The sequence below is a fragment of the Elephas maximus genome, chromosome 1 (assembly GCF_024166365.1).
Source record: "Elephas maximus indicus isolate mEleMax1 chromosome 1, mEleMax1 primary haplotype, whole genome shotgun sequence".
Taxonomy (NCBI): Eukaryota; Metazoa; Chordata; class Mammalia; order Proboscidea; family Elephantidae; genus Elephas; species Elephas maximus.
Genome location: NC_064819.1, coordinates 34,063,568 through 34,083,376, shown reverse-complemented (window position 1 = coordinate 34,083,376; position 19,809 = coordinate 34,063,568). Strand labels below are relative to the sequence as shown.

Here is a 19,809-nt window from a genome sequence, read left to right as displayed (position 1 = left end):
TTAAGAATGTCAGCGGTATAACATAGATAGATTTACTGGTACCGTAAATACGAAAGTGAACGTCTTGGTCATGTAGCACTGTTATAACAGAAATACCACAAATGGATGGCTTTAACAAAGAGAAGTTTATTCTCTGACATTCCAGGAGTCTGCTGTTGCTGCTGTTGTTAGGTGCCATCAAGTTGGTTCCGACTCATAGCGACCCTACGCACAACAGAATGAAAGACTGCCTGGTCCTGCGCCATCCTTATAATCGTTGTTATGGTTCAGCTCATTGTTGGCAGCCACTGTGTCAGTCCATCTCGTTGAGGGTCTTCCTCTTTTCCGCTGACCATATACTCTGCCAAGCATTATGTCCTTCTCCAGGGTCTGATCCCTCCTGACAACATATCCAAAGTATGTAAGACACAGTCTCACCATTCTTGCTTCTAAGGAGCATTCTGGTTGTACTTCTAAGACAGATTTGTTCGTTCTTTTGGCAGTCCCTGGTATATTCAGTATTCTTTGCCAGCACCACAATTCAAAAGTGTCAGTTCTTCTTTGGTTTTCCTTATTCATTGTCCAGCTTTCACATGCATATGATGCAATTGAAAATACCATGACAAATTCAGCCTTTTTTCTGTTTACCATGATGTTGCTCATTGGTCCAGTTGTGAGGATTTTTGTTTTCTTTATATTGGGTGCAAAAAGCATTGCTATTCAGTCAGTTCCAACTAATGATGACCCCATGTGTTACAGAGTATTACTGCTCTTTAAGGTTTTCTTGGCTGTAATCTTATTGGAAGCAGATCACCAGACTTTCTTCCGCAGTACTGCTGGGTGGGTTCGAACCTCCAACCTTTAGGTTAGTGGTGTTACTGGTGTTGGGTTGAGTTGATTCCGACTCACAGAACTGCACCACAGGAGCAGAATGCCTTGTCTTTCTCCTGCAGAGTTTCTTGGTGGGTTTGAACTGCCAACCTTTAGGTTAGCAGCTGAGTGCTTAACCATTGTACCAAACAGTTTGTACCACCTTCAGCTGGTAATCCTACATAACTAAAGAAAACAAAATGACAGGTTTTATTTTTAGCCCCATCTGTTACCTTCTCCCCTCCAGTGTGTTGTATCTTTAATTTCAAAGATTTTCTGGGGTTATAGTTCTTATCTATGTCTAATCTGTATATCTATACATTTATATCTATATGTGGTTTTATATATATAGTGCTTATTGTTTTGGTATTGTGCTTATCTAGGGTTCCTGGGTGGCACACACTGTTTGTGCTAGACTACTAACCTAAAGACTGGTGTTTGGTACATACTGGTGCCATGGAAGAAAGGCCTGGTGATCTGCTTCCGTAAAGATTGCAGCCAAGAAAACCCTATGGAGCAGTTCTACTCGTAACACATTGGGTCATCGTTAGTTGAAATTGACTCATTAGCAGTGTTTTTTTTTTTTCTAGTGCTGATCTGCTTGCGTTTGGTTTTTCCCACTGTGGGTTTGTTCCATAGTCTTAGATTTGCTAATTTGCTTAGGATAGTGTCTGACACATTTAAATATTAGTAGTTGTTGCTTTGTTTTATAATTGCTGTTACTCCTCTTTCATTTGCTTTGTAAAGTTCCTTTTTTTATTTTTTCCTGCAGTTTTGTCTTTTTTTTTTTTCTTGTGTGTTTATGCCTTAAACTCCCTTTAGTGTTTTTGAGTGGGCTTTTGGGGAGATGAGGTAAACAGATGTGTTAATAGCTGCCGTGTTTTAACCAAGTAGTCCGCGTGTGTCTGTCTTAGTTTCTTAGTGCTGCTGTAACAAACACCACAGGAGGGTCGCTTTTACAAACAGAAATTTATTTTCTCACAATTTAGGAGGCAGCAGTCCAAATTCAGAGCCCCAGCTCTAGGGGAAGGCTCTGTCTCTCTGCTCTGTGGGAAAATCCTTGTCTCAACTTTCTGTTATTCAGAGATCTCCGTGTGGCACCTGTCTTTCCCCCATTCCTGCTTGTTTGCTTTTGTGCCTCATCTGCTCTTTTTATATCTCACGAGTAATTACTTTAAGACATACCCTACACTGATATGGCCTCATTTATGTAACAGAACTATTCCCAAACGGGATTACATCCACAGTATACCAAAAACCCATTGCTGGCCAGTCAGTTCCAACTCAGCGACCCGGTAGGACAGAGTAGGACTGCCACATAGGGTTTCCAAGGCTACAGTCTTCAGGGAAGCAGACTGCCACATCTTCCTCCCACAGAGCGGCTGGTGGGTTCAAACCACCGACCTTTTGGTTAGCTGTTGAGCACTTAACCACTGCACCACCAGGGCTCCTGTCCACAGTATAGGGGTTAGGATTTACAGCACACATTTTTTTGGGGACACAGAGCAGTCCATAACTCTGTGTGTGTGTGTGTTTGTCTTTATTTTTTAGTGGATATTATAGAGCCTAGTGTGATGATGATGCTCTACAAAAGTATTTTCTAAAGTACCAGAGGTTCAAGGTATGTGTGAGAGCATTTTGACTTAGGTTGAATTCTCAGTTCTGACTGACAGTGATAAAGTGTCATTTAATGTTAATTGTGGTGATTGAAGTACTTGTCTAGCTTCCCCATTGTTCCACAGTGTGTGGCCTACAGTCACTCTACACCAAAGTCCTCTGCTCTTTCTTAAGTATGTTAGATCTTAACGAGTTCTTTCAGTTACATTAATCAAATGAAGGTAGAGTAGAAAGAATTGATTTTATGACTAGAAAATGACCATTGATTTTCACTGCGAATCTATTTGTATTTATGTTGAATTGGTTTTGAGGCAAGGGTGGTACGTACTCTAGCACAGTTTTTTGTAGGTGAAGGGGGAAGAGAAGTTGATAGGAAAAATAAGATTAATTAGAAAGCGTAGTATTCAACATGTATTTTACTAAAGATGGGCTATAATTTAATATCTATAACCTAATATTAATTTATAATAAAAGTGAGTGTTTACTCTGTGCCAGGCATTTTGCTGAACATGAATTATTTAATTCTCGTAATTCTATGAGGTCTGACATCATTATTAACTCCATTAGGTTAAAAGCATGCTCTAGGTTAGGTAAGTGATAGAACTGGAATGTGAATCCCGGCAGCCTGACTCTAAAGCCTTAGCTCTTGATCACAGTACTGAATACCCTGGAGCCTAAGCTCTTGATCACAGCACTGAATACTCTAGAGCCCGAGCTATCGATTGCAGTACTGAATACTCTAGAGCCTGAGCTCCTGATTGCAGTCTGAATACTGCCTTACTCAGTTCGACTGTGAGCTAATACCTGTGATGTTCTAGGGATGGACATTTATTTATTTATTTTTTAAACTTCCTTCTGAGGTGCGTGATACCTTTGTAAAAACTGAGGTTCAGAGGGGTTAAGTAACTTCATAAGGTCATATATCTCATAAATGGTAGTGATAGAAATCAAGCCCACATTTGCCTAATTCCAAACCCTGTGTTCTTTTCAGTACTCCATATTGCCTTTGTATTTCTAATACAGCTTTTGAACATATAACTGAATATTCATACGCTTTTAATGATATTTTTCTGTCTTCCAGGGATTTATCAAAGATGTTCACGAAGACTCCCTCACAGTTGTTTTTGAAAATAAGTAAGTTGTTTTTATTGTTGGAGATCTTAATTTTAAAGATCTGCTTCCTTTTGGATTTCCCATTGCCAGTGGGAAAATTATTTTGCTTTTGGGAGGGGACCTTTGGTTATTTGATCATCTTATGAGTTCAGATGTCTCATTTTGATAATCCTTTATTTTTCTGCCCTTAATTTACTCATCACCTTTTTCAAAACACGTGTTTTGCCAAAAGATAGGGACATGAATCACTAGTTTATGCAGAGATAAATGGCACAAATGAAATTACGATGTGCTTACAAATTTTTAAAAAAACCCTTAATGTTGAAATGATGTAGAAGGCCCTCCAAATGGCTTCTGGTAGTCAGAATAAATATTTTGCATCTTTAAATTGCTTAATATTAATAGGAAATGCTATCAATTTTATATCTTTTGTAAGAGCCAGTTAATCTTAAAATGGTGTTACAAATACGGGAACGATAGTATGTTGGACTTAGGTAGGGGTATGGAAGAAGCACCATTGAATTGAAGATCAGAAGAGAGCTGCTCTGCTTCCACTTTCTAAGCTGCTTCAGTACCTGCCTAGAAAGATCTCTGCCCAACAGCCGCTTCAAATAGAAACAAGTGTTGGGATGATTTCCGTCTTTAAGCAGCTCCTGTTGAGAAAGTCATGGTGAAAAGAAAGCACTCAGTCTTTTCCTTGTCAGCTGCTGCTTTGCATACAGCATTGGCAGATAAGCTTTAGGAACATTTTTGTGCTGTAGTACCTTCCAGGCTTGTAAATGAGTGACAAGAACTTAGAGTAGTAAAGAAATTTTAACTTTACTAATTCAGCTGGTAAGATATAACACATAAGTGTCACTTAAGCAACAGCTAAATTAATTGTTTAATACAGTCATATTTGTTACAAAGATTAAAAGTAGCCTTAAACTATTTAATCCATGATTAATTTTGTTCTGTGTTTTTGTGAGCATGTATACTAAAATGGGATTTTATAATGTATAGAATTCTGTAATCTATGAAAATGTGTTCCTTTTTGACAGCTCTCATATAGTTGTAAAAGGGTTCGAATAAGTTGATCCCTGTGCTGTTTGTTTGGCAGCTGTGTGTAGATATGATACTATTTCAGATCTAAGTAAGTTATTACTGTGAACTTAACCCAGTTCATTTGTAGGGTAATGTGTGTACTGGTCTCTGCTTAGGATGAGTAATTAGGAGGGGAATATATAGTTACTAATGGCAATATTAATTATAAACTTCACCAAGAGTCATATAAAATCTGTTCTATCTCAACAGCTAATTATTTATTAGAAGAATATGTAGCTGAAAGTTGCTCCCCTTTAGGGAAAGGTAAATGATAAATTAACTTGCATGATATTCAGCACTAAGCACAGACTATATAGCTTTCATATTAGGGGCTCTTATAATATTTTTAAATTGTTTATTTTCCAATTTCTCAGTTGGCAGCCAGAACGCCAGGTTCCCTTTAATGAAGTTAGATTACCTCCACCACCTGATATAAAAAAAGAAATTAGCGAAGGAGATGAAGTAGAGGTATGTATTTTTAAGTTTATTTTCTTGTGCCTATTTTTTTGTTTTAAATAAATGTGCTTGTAGGATAGTCTTTTGAGCCAACGAAGAATGAGCCTAATTTCTTTTCTCTCATTTTTCCTCTTGGTCATGGTTGTTTAATGTAGCTAGTGCTTAGGCAGTTCTGGAGTCAGAACTGAATGTTTGTCCCTGATCTGCTGCTTTTAGCTTTGTGGCCTTGGTCAAGTTTCTTTATCACTAAAATGGAAATAATTTGAGTTAAATATGATAATGCATTTGAAGTGCTTTGCACAGATGTGGCACAGAGAACTATGTAGGGTCAGTAGCATTTTTCGCTCATTTCTTTAAAATGTTCCCTCAGTAGCTTTGTAAAATATTGGTCATTGCCATCCTTCATTATAGTGATCATTAATATAATTCATATAGTAATATAGTAATGTGAATTATTCTATTAATAGTGTATTGCATTGTTGAATATTCTAGAAATATACCTGGAAAATTTTTAAAGTACAGAAAAGCAAAACAAAAGTTATTGATAATTGTACCACTCAGAGATAAAAACTACTGTTCGTGTTTTACATATCTTTCCAGGCTTTTCCCTGTCTCTCTTTTTCAAATAAAAATGGATTATATTATATTGCTGTAGCTTGTTTTTTTTTTATCTTACTAGCTGCTGGATGTCTCTCTGGTATTTTACTGTTCTTGATTAACATGCCTGCTGTTACATAAAAAGAAACTTTGAAAACTCTTGTCAAGTAAATGTACAATGAGTTTGATAGAGGTAAAAAATTTGATTTTTAGTTTTCACAAAATTGATACCATCATCTAAGGTAATCAGGTATGCTAAATAGATTTCTCCTAAGGAGTTGGCATGGTAATATTAATAAAAGGGATAGAGTTTCTCATCTTATTAGTACCTAGGCTGTATAGGATGGGGTAGGGTGACTGGGGGAACTTTATGGATGAAATAGCTATCTGACTTTTTTTATAGTTAAAGAACCCACTCTGCCAGCCACTGTTCTAAGTACTTTGCAAATGAACTTTAGTTATTTGCCAATTTGTTCTCATTAGCATTTTTTATGATAAAATTTTTTTGATCTTCTGTTAATCATAGACTTTATGCTAGGAAGCCAAAGAATTGCAGCACTTTAACTCCTGACAGCCTCAGTTGATTTCCATTTTAAAATTCTCCCTGGATTTTAATTAATGGCTCTAAGTTCTCTGTGCACTATTTTGCTTTTGCCAAAATAGTATGTTTTAACTTCTTAATTATGTCAGGGCTCTGCGAGCCCACCCCCTAATGCTAAGGTGTTGACTTTACTCACCTTTTTCTTTTATAGTTGATTTCTACCAAAAGTAAATACTAAGTACTTTTTTGTATGAGAGACCTGTAACTGGACTCTGATGTCGAGTTGTATGACAGGAGAACTGCCATATGGGGTTTCCTAGCCTGTAAGCTTTACGGAGCAGATCACCAGGTCTTTTCTCCCATGGAGCTGCTGTGTGGGTTTGAACTGCCGACCTTTCTCAGTTAGTTTAGCGGCTGAGTGCTTAACCATTGCACTACCAGGGCTCCTTAACTGGAGTCTAGGTGTGTGTTTTTGTGTTCTTTTGGATTTGTTTTTTTTACTATTGTGCTTTAGGTGAAAGTTTACAGCTCAAGTTAATTTCTCATTCAAAAGCTTACACACTTTATTATTTTGTGACCTTGGTTGCAATCCCCAGAATGTGACAGTGCACTCCCCGCTTCCGTCCCGAGTTCTCTATATCCATTCTTTAAGTTCCTGTCCCTTCCTGCCTTCGTGTCCTGCTTTTGGACAGGAGCTGCCCATTTGGTCTTGTATGTTTGATTGAACTAAGAAGCATGTTCCTCACGTGTTATTTTTTATTTTATTGGCCTGTCTAATCTTTGAAAAGTGGGCTTCAGAATGATTTCAGTTCTGGGTTAGCAGAGTGCCTGGGGGCCATAGTTTTGGGGGTCCCTCCCAGACCATAAATCTGGTCTTTTTGTGTGAATTTGAATTCTGTTCTACATTTTCCTTCTGTTCTGTCTGGGACTCTTTTGTGATCCCTGTTAAGGTGGTTGTTGGTCATAGCCAGGCACCATCTAGTTCTTCTGGTCTCGGGCCGGTGGAGTCTCTGGTTCATGTGGTCCTTTATTCCTTTGGGCGCTAGTATTTTCCTTGTGTCATTGATTTTCTCCATTCTCCTTTGCTCTGGGTGGGATGGGACCAATAGATGTATCTTAGTTGCTCACAGGCTTTAAGATCTCAGACACTACTCACCAAAGTGGAATCTAGAACATTTTCTTTATAAACTTTCTTATGCCAGTTGAGCTAGGTGTTCCTAAGACTGGTCCCCAGGCCCTAGCCCCAGCTACTCAGTCCCTTAGAGTGTTTGGATATGTCTAGGAAACTTCTGTGCTTTTGCTTTGGTGCAGTTGTGCTGACTTCTCCTATATTGTGTGTTGTCCTGCCCTTCTCCAAGTTGACACTTGCCTACTGTCTAGTTAGTGATTCTCCCTCCCCCTCTCTTCCCCTGGTGGTGTAGTGGTTAAGTGCTATGGCTGCTAACCAAAAAGTCGGCAGTTCGAATCCGCCAGGCGCTCCTTGGGAACTCTGCGGGGCAGTTCTGCTCTGTCCTATAGGGTCACTATGAGTCGGAATCGACTCGACGGCAGTGGGTTTGGTTTTTGGTTTGGGTTCTCTCCCCCTGGTAACCATCAACGAATGCTTTTTCCTGTGTATAAATCTTTTCTTGAGTTCTTATGATAGTGGTCTCATACAGTATTTTTCCTTTTGTGACTTAACTTCACTCAGCATAATGCCCTCCTGATTCATCCCTGTTATGAGATGTTTCGCGGACTCATCAGTGGTCTTTATCGTTGGGTAGTGTTGTGTGTAGGTACCATAGTTTGTCCATTCACCTGTTGATGGGCATTGAAGCTGTTGTTGTGTTCTTGAGGAAAATGTAAATGGTGGCATGGGGAGACATGAGGAAACAGTGACTGTTGGACGTCAGGGAGTGTGAGGTGTAGGGTGCTTGGTGTGCTCCATGGCCTGTAGCAGTGACGCTGCTGTGGACTCCAGTGAAAATGTTTTTTCCAGTGTTACATCCTTTTCTAATTAACATCTTTGTGTGAGGATGGATAGAGTTTTATGTCCATTTTTCAAAATTTGTTTTTAGTTTTTTTCTTAAGGAATTTTGGAGATGAGTCAGGTTGTCAACCAAAGAATGGTTAAGATTTGGAAATATTCTAGAATTAGAAACATATGGCAGCCAGTTTTGAGAGTAGTGCTTTTCATGCTGCTTCTGGCTGGTCAGACCATTCTTGGTAGCATAAAGGGTCAGGTTCCCACTGCGGGGTGCCAAGGGGTGTTGTAGCATGCTGTCTTCTTGGATGGTCTCTCGGGCCTCCTCGCCAAGAGCATACAAAACACTGATGCAAGAAGCAAATGGTTCAGCAATGGATGATTTCACAGGGCTTTATTTCACTTTGTGTTTGGGGATTCTGTCTTGGTAAAAGTTGCTTCCTGTAGTTTTGAAAATCATCACCTGAAATAAAGGAGTCATTATTTTTATTTTTCCACTTTTGAAATTTTTGAAAGTACGTATCAGGAAAGAAGTATAACTTAATCTTGCCACTCATGGATTTATTTTGGTCACCATTTGTTAGGAAGCTATACCTATGACCTGGAGAGTTTAGGAACTCTGGTTGTTGAAGCTTTGTTTTTTGAACTAGATAGCTTTTTGAAGCCTCTCCCCCAGCCCCTTTTTTAATTGAAAGCAGTGGAACTTACTGTAGAAAAGGAAATGATTCAGAATTCTGTAAAGTCAGAAGTGAATCTTCCTCTCAGTATAGGTGTGCCTACCTGCTCACCCCAGTGTAAACCTCATTTATCATAGTTGAGTGTCTCTTCAGACTTGTTTTGCTTTTATACAGAGTATGTATTGTTTTCTTTTAAGTTGCAAAAATTGAGAACATGTATTTATGATTTTTGGTATTCAGTTAATTAGAACATCATAAACGTTATGTCTGCACATACAGACTTGACTCATTCTGACTACCCCATCATATTTGTTAGTATAACCAAAAAACAAACCTAGTGCTGTCGGGTTGATTCTGACTCATAGTGACCCTATAGTACAGAGTAGAACTGCCCCATGGAGTTTCCAAGGAGCGCCTGGCAGATTCGAACTGCCGACCCTTTGGTTAGCAGGCGTAGCACTTAACCACTACATCACCAGGGTTTCCATTTGTTAGTATAGCTGTATCATAATTAAAAAGATGCTGAAATTATTAGCAGATTCTTTTGTTACTACAAACAAATGCCAGCTTTAGCATCCTGTGTGAATCTTCTGGTAGTATAGATCTCAGGAGGTTCAGTTGCTGAGTGAAAGAGTATGCATACTTAAATTTTCACAGTACCAGATTGTCTTTCACAAATGTCATTGTTTTTTAATTAAAAATCTACCTGTTGCTGTGGAGTTGATTCCGACTCATAGTGATCTATAGGACAGAGTAGAACTGCCCCATAGGGTTTCCAAGGCTGTACTCTTTACAGAAATAGATTGCCACATCTTTTTCCCATGGAGCCACTGGTGTGTTTGAACTGCCGAATACTTAACCACTGCGCCACCACGGCTGCTTTGTTTCTGAATTACTGCATAGTTTTTTACTGTTATGTGAAGATGTCAGTTTGTCAATTTCCCTATAGATTTACTGACTGTATTATTATTATTCTAAAATTTGGTAAACCTGATGAATGGAAGGCGTGTCTCATGAGTTTCCGTTTCCTTGATCACTAGTGATACTGAGCATCTTTTAATTTATTGGCTGTTGGTTCATGCTTTGTGGATTGGCTGTCATTATTTTTAACTCAGGTAGTTGTTGATATAGGAAATCTCTGCATTTTATGGGTAAAGGTTTTTATATATGTCGTCTGTTGTTTCCTCCCAAGCAATTTTAAGAAACCATTTGGCTTTTGCCGTTAAGAGGTTATATTTTTATGTATCCAGATCTGTCAGTTTTTCTGTGTGGCCATCCAAAATTTTCTCCTTAGAATTTCTACTTTTTTTTTTTTTTTTTTTAAAGTATTTATAGACTTGTTTTAAGTATTTAGGTTTTTAATCTATCTAACTTGATAACTTTTCTCTAGGGTAATTTATTGCATAAAATATTTTTAGTACAGGCAGTTCCCAGCTTACAAAGTATTTGAGTTTTGGCAAAGCACACTTACCAACTGTTAAGCTGTTGTTTTGGGTATGTCTTGTAGTCAGTGATACGCACTACATACAGGGTTGCAGGTGGTAATTTGCTGATGTTACCATTCTCAGGTATTCACTCACGTATGTTCAAAGATCGGATTTATAAAGATACTGGTAATAAAAGGCAATAATAATGAAAACTGAAAAAAAAAAAGGTATTCGATTTATGTCAGAACCGACTGACGACAAAACCCATTGTAAGCCGGGCAACTTACCTGTGTATCAATTTTTTTATTTAAGTCATTGGCCACTCTTTCTTCTAGTCACAAATATTTTAATAGCAGTATGCTGCAACTTGTATAAATAGCACTGACAGGCTTCTGAACAGATTATCTCAGTTTAAAATAATGGTCTCTTGAGGCTCTCTGTCCTACCAAATACTTTATTAACTTGTCCAAAGTCCAGTAGCCTAGAGGTTGGGCTCCTGATAACTAGGTTCACCTGTTGTTCTGATTGTTATTCAGCCATACATTATCATGTATTCATAGGGAGTGGTCAGTTTTGTGGCAGACTCACAACCCCTGTTCTTTTACAGCCCCCTCAGACTTTCCTCTTTGAAGAAGTAAAAGGTGACTTTGATTTGGCCATCACTTAAAAAAAGTTTAGAGGAGCCCTGGTGGCGCAGTGGTTAAGAGCTCAAGCTGCTAATCAAAAGGTCAGCAGTTCAGATCCACCCGCCGCTCCTTGGAAACACTGTGGGGCAGTTCTGGAGGGTTGCTATGAGTCGGGATTGACTTTTTTTTTTAAATAAATTTTGAATAAAAATGATCCAAGAGAGAGCTTTCCATAGAACTCTTCAGGCGTTTATTTAGAGTTGACCATACGAAATTTCCACCCTTGGAGGTCAGGAGTTGTTGAATATTGACAGTTTCTTATGGGCATATTTGGCTGCTTGATTACTAGGTTTGATTTTACAGCCAGTTTATGAGACTCGGATGAAATTACAGCGCATTAAATAATGTCATGGTCTAGTAATGGCATCAGGAAGCCATTTGTAAGTATTTGCTTTTATGGTTGGTTTTACTTGTGAAGATGACTAAGAAAGCTTATAAAGTTGAAGGTAATGTGATATTGAAGAGTTCTTTAGTTTCTCTTAAGCTGGATATATATATAGTGTTCTGGGTTATGGAGCAGGAGGGATAGTAGAAAATCTCCCCCACTCTCAGTGATTTCACATTTGAGGTGCTTTGTCTTTTATTGTAAGATACCTGCCTTGTTCAGTGAGTAAAATGTTACAGAAGATTTTTAAAAATGTATTTTTAAATGTGTATATTTAAAAATACAGTATTTGTTCTTTTCTCAGAAAAGCCTTAGTTTTATCATCAAGATTTTTGTGGGATTCTTCTTAGTTCTCTCTTCCCATATTCCTCCCCCATTTTCCACATATTGAAATTATGTCAGATAAGCTGCTACATCATAAGAATTAACTCTGATCCCTAATGAAAATTGTCCTAATCTCTCATGTTAATAAAATTGTGTGTAGTTTTTCTTGTTGCTCAGCTAAAATTTTGGTACATTTGATTTAAGTTCCTTAGCAAGGGATCTAAATGTCCTGTCTTTCAAGGAACTTTAAAATAGGCTTATCACTTTGTGAAAACAGTTCTTAATTTGGTTAAATAGTGTTGACAGAACCCGAAAAGACCCATGCCTTACACAGTGTAAAACTGCCTTGTACAAAGCATTTCTTTAAAATAGGGCTGTTTCTAAATTCCCATGAATTTGGAATAAAGGAAGAAGAATTGTTTAATTTCCAAGAAGCTGGATTGCTCAGAAAGGGTTCAGTTTTATTTTAAATAGTGAAATTTAAGTATACATATTTTCGTTAAATTTGTGCTCAGCACACCAATTTCTGTAAAGGTTATATAGCCTCAGAAACCTTATGGGGCAGTTCTCCTCGGTCCTATTGGGTCGCCGTGAGTTGAAATCTTCAACTCGACGGCAATGGATTTTAAGTTTAATGGGATTTGTCATTTAAAACAAGTTCTGATTTATATTATTGCTTTTTGGTATGAATGGATCAAGGCTTTTCCCCTCTCCTCTCCCTCCCCCGCAACAGGTTTATTCAAGAGCAAATGAGCAAGAACCATGTGGATGGTGGCTGGCTAAAGTTAGAATGATGAAAGGAGAAGTAAGTGATGTTAACAGTTGGCTTTGTGACTTGTTTCCAAGGAAGTGTTTCAGCTCTTGTTTTTCCGTAAATACTACTCCAGTGCTTAGTTTTGTTTCTGAAAGCCTACTTCAGAAACAATTGATGACGCATTTCAAAAATTCATCAGGCCATTCTTTCTATTTGTGTTCCCTGTTTGCAAACACCAAAGCTGTGCTCCAGAGGCACACCCCAAGCATGTGAGGACCATCGAGATTCATGCCCTGTGAAAACCTAGCTTAGGCAAATCAGATAGATATAACTAAGCACTGCTTAGTATTTGAGCCACAACGGGGGGAGGGTCTACTAGTTAAGCTGAGCAAGGTAATTAGAACTCATTTGAAGAACATTATTTTGTTCAGATGGGATTTTTAAAGTATTTTGGTGTCTTTTAGTTTTATGTCATTGAATATGCTGCTTGTGATGCCACTTACAATGAAATAGTCACATTTGAACGACTTCGACCTGTCAATCAAAATAAAACTGTCAAAAAAAATACCTTCTTTAAATGTACAGTGGATGTTCCTGAGGATTTGAGAGAGGCGTGAGTAATTTTGTTTACTATTGAATTGTTTTGAAAATTAAGAGGATTTTTCATTGCTACAAAAACCTTTTTTCCCCAGTAACCCAATTAAAACCTTCTGATAAAAAATCTTTTTAATAAACAAATGTTTTAATGGGGGATGTCAAAATGAAATGCTAAGTTTGCATTGTACCTGCTGTCTAAGTTCAGTCTATTATTAAGGTCTTACCCATGGATTAATCTCTCTTCAGGTGTGCTAATGAAAATGCACATAAAGATTTTAAGAAAGCAGTAGGAGCATGTAGAATTTTTTACCATCCGGAAACCACACAGCTAATGATACTGGTAAGATAGCACCTTATTTTAGGCAACTCATGGGTATTGTACAGATTTTACAGTAGATGTTTCAAAAGATGAAAGCTAAGGTGGACTTGGTGTATAGTGATTTTATTAACAGTGTGGGAGAAAAAATTTTTTTGTAGCTATAAAATGATTATTTTTTTCTCTCTTCTGGACTAAGGAGAAAAAATTCTTAATGTCATAACATTCTTAGCATGTGGGGTCCTGGATCCCCCCCCCGACATATTCTTAATATCAGATCAGAATAATATGGGAAATCAGAAAGAAAACAAGGTTTACTTGTGGAGTTAGGTATTAGGTGAGGGGAGAAGAGGAAGTAGATGACAATTAAGGAAGGTGTCATGTGAAATACTGTGTTTGTGTTATTTTGAAAAGTCCTTAAGCTTTTGAGTGATTACTTTATTTACAGTCTGCCAGTGAAGCAACTGTGAAGAGGGTAAATATTTTAAGTGACATGCATTTGCGAAGTATTCGTACAAAGTTGATGCTTATGTCCAGAAATGAAGAGGCCACGAAGCATTTAGAAGTAAGTAGGTTTGCCCTTAAAAAAGATTTTTTTGTGTGTCCCATTTGTTTCATAAGCATATTCAAGTTCCCTGGTTCAAACTACTTGACCGTTAGATAAGGCAGGTCAGGACCTGTTTTGTGGGGTTGCTGTTTGGGGTCTTGCCTCTTAAGAAGAATTGATTTTCTCTGCTTTCTCAGACACAGCCTTTTTTGTCTTACTAAATGCTGGTTGACTTTTCTGGTTGGGATTAGGTGATAGTTACCAAAAGAGCTTAGAAACTAAAAGGAACACTCCGTAGAACCGTATTGTTAGTTCTTTACTCAGTCCTTAACCTTTTTACCACCCCGTCGCCTGTCAGTCATGTCGCTCTTCCCTCAGTGACTGCTTCACTATAACAGCTCTTATGTAAAAGGAGACCAGGACAAGGCGTGGGACATCACATAGTGTGTGGTTAAAGACAGAAACTAATGCCATCACAGCTTCCTGTCCTGTCGTGTCCTAGGCACTCCATTTTCTCACTGTCACACTGTTTGGATACTTGGTCATTTTGCTGCATGCGGGCCGCCACGCCCCCCTCCTCTTCCTCCTTCCCTTCCTCCCCCGCCAGCCTAATAATACACATTCAAGTGCACACTATCCTGACTTAGAGAAATTGAGGTTTGTTTATCCTTAGGACACACTTTCCGTTGTACCTATTAATTTAAACATTCCAAATGAAGGACTTAAACATGAATTTTGAAACATGAACCATCTCAATTGGAGAGCTGACTATCAGTAATTCTGGAAAGTTGATTGTCTTTGAACTCCTGTTTTCTATAACCATGATTAAATATACTGATAAAACTTTTTAAAAAACTTTTTATATATAATTTGCTTCTTTAACTAGTGCACAAAACAACTTGCAGCAGCTTTTCATGAGGAATTTGTTGTGAGAGAAGATTTAATGGGCCTGGCAATAGGAACTCATGGTAGTAACATCCAGCAAGCCAGGAAGGTTCCTGGAGTAACAGCTATCGAGCTGGACGAAGATACGGGAACATTTAGAATCTATGGAGAGGTAAGCTGTTTCCTGCTTTGCCTAAGTGTGTTATAACACGTTAAGTGTCTGTTATTTGTTAAATGTTGTTATTTCTAACTGGAATTTCAGTTTCCCCGTACTGTAAAAATGGCACAAGGGCATCAAGTCTCTCGACTAACTTTACCAGGGGGCAGGAGAGTCATTATTGGCATCAGTAGCCCAAGGCTGATGGCTATGAGGTGGAGATCAGACATGCCTTCTCTCTCACCTTTTTACCAATTCTGACACCAGTCGTCCCTCCCATGGTACTCTCTACTTCTCTGCTGGGTTCGATAATTTGTTGCAGTGGCCACACAGAACTCAGACAATACTTGGGCTTATGGGGTTTATTAGGGAAGTAGCAGGTTAAAATTGAGGATCAGAAATGACTCGGTACAGTTCTTTGGTTAGGACAGCTTCTCGGCCATGGCCACAGGCAGGTCTCTTCTTGGTGCCTTGGCCCGTTGGGTTTCTTTGGCTGGCCCAGCCTTTGCGCTACTTGGGCAAGTATTATAACGCTCTTTAGCTCCACCGATAAGTGCTCAGAGGAACTCCAGTCCGCCAGTAAGCCTCGGTCTGAAGGTGCTCAGCTCTCTAGCTCTGTAGGTTGACAAGTGCCTGGAGGCACCTCACTCTGCCAGCAAGTGTCTACCAGAAGCACTCAGCTTTTTCAGTCTGTGGGCCTGGAAGCCCACTCTGCTGTCTCTTGGCAGCCTCCTGGTTCTGCCTACATTGCCACCATTTCTGTGCTGCTGCTGTTCACTGTCTCGCTGTCTCTAGTGTTACAGCTCGTTCTGTCTCCTGGGTCTGGGAGATTCTAAGTGCTAGGATCCTGGGTCCAAAAGACACACTGCACTTTTAGCTCTTCTTTCTTGGTGGTAGTGAGGTTCCCTGCATCTGCCTCTGGGATAGCTAATTTTAAGCCTAGCAGGCTGCAAAATTGACCATTTCCCTCATTAGGGTTCCATATACTTTATTTGCGTACTCCTTCCCCCAGAAGGGTACCATGTACCTTATTTGCATTATTCACAAGCTACCCAGTTCCGTTGGTGGGCCACAAGCACCTCATTTGCATAGCCCTACCCAGTCATTTGGTGAGAGTTACAAGACTATGGCCAGAAAGGCCATGTAAAGGCGATCCATTGCACCTCACCAGTGAGACTCCTTTTAAGGGAAATTTGAGATGAATCAGCTAGTAATCATTACTTACGCAGGTCAGTTGAAGTTCATTTTGTGCTATTTAGGGCATGCAGGATTTACTGAGTAGTACTAGTTTCAGAAGCTCTTTCATGTAACTGCTGAGTTTAACTCGGTTTTATGCCCATTACAAGATTACTCAAATGTTTTTTGAGCGCTTACTATGTGACAGGCAGTGGCAATAGTAAATAGCGTATAATAGAATAGCTTTTGTAGAATTTGAATTTGGGTAATGGTTCGTCATGGGTTGATTGTGACATTTGCACGAACATGAAAATAATAAGGTACTTAAAAATGTATATACTGGTAGATCCAACTTGCTGTGGGGCTCCTGTCTGACGACTGTGTCGGAAGTCGGTTCTGACATAAGTTGAATACTTCTTTTTCTTTCCAGTTTTCGTTATTATTGCCTTTTATTATCAGACATAGGAAACGCTGGTGGCGTAGTGGTGAAGTACTGTGGCTGTTAACCAAAAGGTCAGCAGTTTGAATCCGCCAGGTGCTCCTTGGAAACTCTACGGGGCAGTTCTACTCTGTCCTGTAGGGTCGCTATGAGTCGTAATCGACTCAACGGCAGTGGGTTTTATTATCAGACGTGTTGTTGGAGGTATAAACAGTGCAGGTGTTACAGTTAGAGAAACTTGAACAGCTCTCAGCATCAAAGTAACAACTGGTCTTATGGAATGAAACGCTGAGTGAGATTAATGCTGCAGGCCTAATCTACGTAAAGTTGGCTTCAGTGTCGTGAGGACGAAGTCAGAGTCACGGCTGTCATGTGCGTGCACAGTGCAGTTGTCGTATGTCGTTAGAGTTGAGCATTGCCCAACTTTCTATGTGTTACGACTCCTGACACCGCCTTCATTGTACACCAGGTGATAGCCTGCTATACAGCAGTTTTTGGACAGTAAATTATAAAATTGAACATCTGTGAGTGAACATCTAAGAATGATAGCATAAGCAAATTAATGCCCTGCAGCGTTGTATGTAGTACCTATTACTAATGATATGATGTACCAAAAAACCCAGACGTTAAGTGCATTTCATCATAACTTGAATATGTCATGAGTAGGGGACTGCCTTATGTAAAATTGAGACTTTTCATTGAGACCATCCTCCAAATTAGAATAAATGGATGAGTTGATTTTTTTTATTAACATTTTTTATTTGACTTTTCATATATAACTTAAGAAAAGCTTGAGTCGTATTACTAAATCTTATGAGAAGCCTTATTTTTTCTTTCTGAATCCTTAGAGGTGGGCGTTTGTAGCATCGTAGTCACGAGTGTAAGCTCAGAGCTGTGCTGCCTGCACGGGCTTGGAGAGTGCCCCCTGCATTAGTGTTCTCATTATGAAATGAGGGTGATGATAATACTTGCTTATAGTTTGTGAGAAGTGAATAAAGTTTTTAGAAATCTTTATATGATATATGATGTAGTGAGCACACAGTAAATTTGTTACGGTTGTTAGCAGACAGACATTAAAAGTGGAACTTGACAGTTATTTGAGCAGTATATATTCCCTCTAGAAACCCCCCACCTACTCTCCAGTCCTTTAAAATTGAACTCATAAGGAATGATAAATCTTATCAGTAGGTACTTTCTGAAAAAAAAAAAAAAAAAAAAATCACCTGTAAAAACAGCTTTAAGAAATCATTTTTGATGTTGAGAGTGGACTAAAAAAAAGAAAACAATAATGCAGACTTTTTAGACAATTTGAACAATGTCTGTTTTTAACATTTGCCTGGAGAAATATGACATGGGAGTATGGACCAGGATACCTAGGGCTGGGTTAAAACTTGGCTACTAAGTAGTTGTGTAACATAAGTAATTTCAGAGTTTCTCAGCAACTTAAAAGAGACTTAAGAGAGATTTCTGGCATGTTTTGGGTTCCAGTAGTACTGACAGTTTTCTTTTAGCCTTATTTTTTAATGATTACTCTGATTATTATTACTTATTCTTTAGGATTTCGTGAATTACTTAACTTGAAATGTCACTCTTGTCAGCTGAGCAGAATCTTTTAGTAGAGCGTAATAAGAATTCAGATATGTCTCCTTTCTTGTGCATGTTTCTGCTTTGAGTTGTGGGTTGCTTCAGGTTTTGACTTCATGTTTGTTGTTGCCCCTCTGCAGAGTGCTGATGCCGTCAAGAAGGCGAGAGGTTTCTTGGAATTTGTGGAGGATTTTATTCAGGTTCCTAGGAATCTCGTTGGTAGGTAATTTTACTAAACGTTTAATAAGTTAAAGATTATTTTGTTACGTACAGTGACTTAATGGAAAACTAGTCTTGGTTGTCGGATACCTTGTTCTGTTTAGTTATGTCGAGTAGTTGTATAGCAATACTTGTTTCCAGTTTTTGATGATAACATTGTGTGTGACTATACCTCGTTACTGTGATATGTTAAAAAGTAAAGATAATTTTTTTCTTTTGTACAGGGTGACCCACTGATAATAAGACCCATGATTTTTATAAGTTTGTCATGACAGTTTTTTTAAGCCTTTTCATCCCTTGGACTCTTTCCTGTTGTCATCTCTTTAATTTCTTTATCATTCATATATCCATCAACATTGTGATAGTATTTTTTGAGATGGTGTTTGTGATAATATTTTTCTCTTGTTTAGTGCAGAAGAAAAAGTAACAGTGGACTAACAGTAGGGTAATAAACTTCCACACGTAGGCCCTGAATAAGTAATAATTGGTTGTTGCAAAGGCATAGAATAAGGTAAGAAGTCGTGGGCAGGAGAAAAGCATGATGAAGACGTTACAAGGGAAGGTTTCATTGTTAAGATTTCAGCACTATCAATGGAAACTATTAAGTGACAAAACTTGAGGCTGCAACTGTACTGTAAATGCGCGTTATACCTTGGGGTGAGTTGTTTAATAGCTCTGTTATTAATAAGCACTACATCTGCGCTATTTATCCTTTTAAATGTGATTTGAGACAAATGGGAAAGCTTTAAGTATTAAATACTCAGTGATCATCTTAAACATTTAATACAAAGAAGCATTGGTATAATTAGTGAAATTATTAGGAGGGGGCTGAGTTTTTGTCCCCCACTGTCTCATTAGGTTTTTTGACCTTAAGAAAATAGTTTCAGCCCCTTGGGTACCATTTATGTAATTAGGCCTATACTGCTTGTAGGAAATGGTTTCCTAGCTCTTGTTCTGTTTGTTAAATCTTGTAAAATAATTAATAGGAGGAAAAAGCTCCCCATTATACAGAGGTGTTGGTTTCAGCCAGTGACAGGTAGTGAACTCAGAGAAAATGGTTTACAACACAAGAATTTGGACAGTTTCTTGGAATTCAGCTATCAGTGGTTATGTAAAAAGCTTTTAAGTTCTGCCTAAACAATTGGGTAGATAAGACATACTGCTGATTATGTGAACTGCATTTTATCAGTTCTTGGCGTAACATTGTTCCTTATAGACTGAACTGGAAAGATGACTTGAAATGTTAAAATTGAATGTAAGCTTCAAGAATTTTGCATAACTTTTATAAATGGTAAGGCACAAAATGCTATCAAATGTTTATCACTGTCAGATGAGATGGCTTGACAAGAAAGCATCTTTTGAAGGTACTGCCCTTGTTTGTTGGCCTCATACTTATTTTCATCTCCATCAAGTGCTA

The 19,809-nt window shown here is 38.4% G+C and overlaps 1 protein-coding gene across 6 annotated transcripts in view; it reads left to right on the top strand.

The window, feature by feature from the left end:
- FXR1 (FMR1 autosomal homolog 1) overlaps positions 1-19,809 on the top strand; it is a 70,683-nt gene that overhangs the window by 28,548 nt on the left and 22,326 nt on the right. For all 6 annotated transcript variants that reach the window (XM_049881785.1, XM_049881805.1, XM_049881795.1 and 3 more), the window contains 8 exons: positions 3,548-3,600; positions 5,037-5,130; positions 12,452-12,523; positions 12,937-13,085; positions 13,316-13,409; positions 13,834-13,950; positions 14,819-14,989; positions 18,314-18,392. In XM_049881785.1, coding sequence (XP_049737742.1) covers positions 3,548-3,600; positions 5,037-5,130; positions 12,452-12,523; positions 12,937-13,085; positions 13,316-13,409; positions 13,834-13,950; positions 14,819-14,989; positions 18,314-18,392 — 829 coding nt within the window. The remainder of the gene's footprint in view (positions 1-3,547; positions 3,601-5,036; positions 5,131-12,451; positions 12,524-12,936; positions 13,086-13,315; positions 13,410-13,833; positions 13,951-14,818; positions 14,990-18,313; positions 18,393-19,809) is intronic.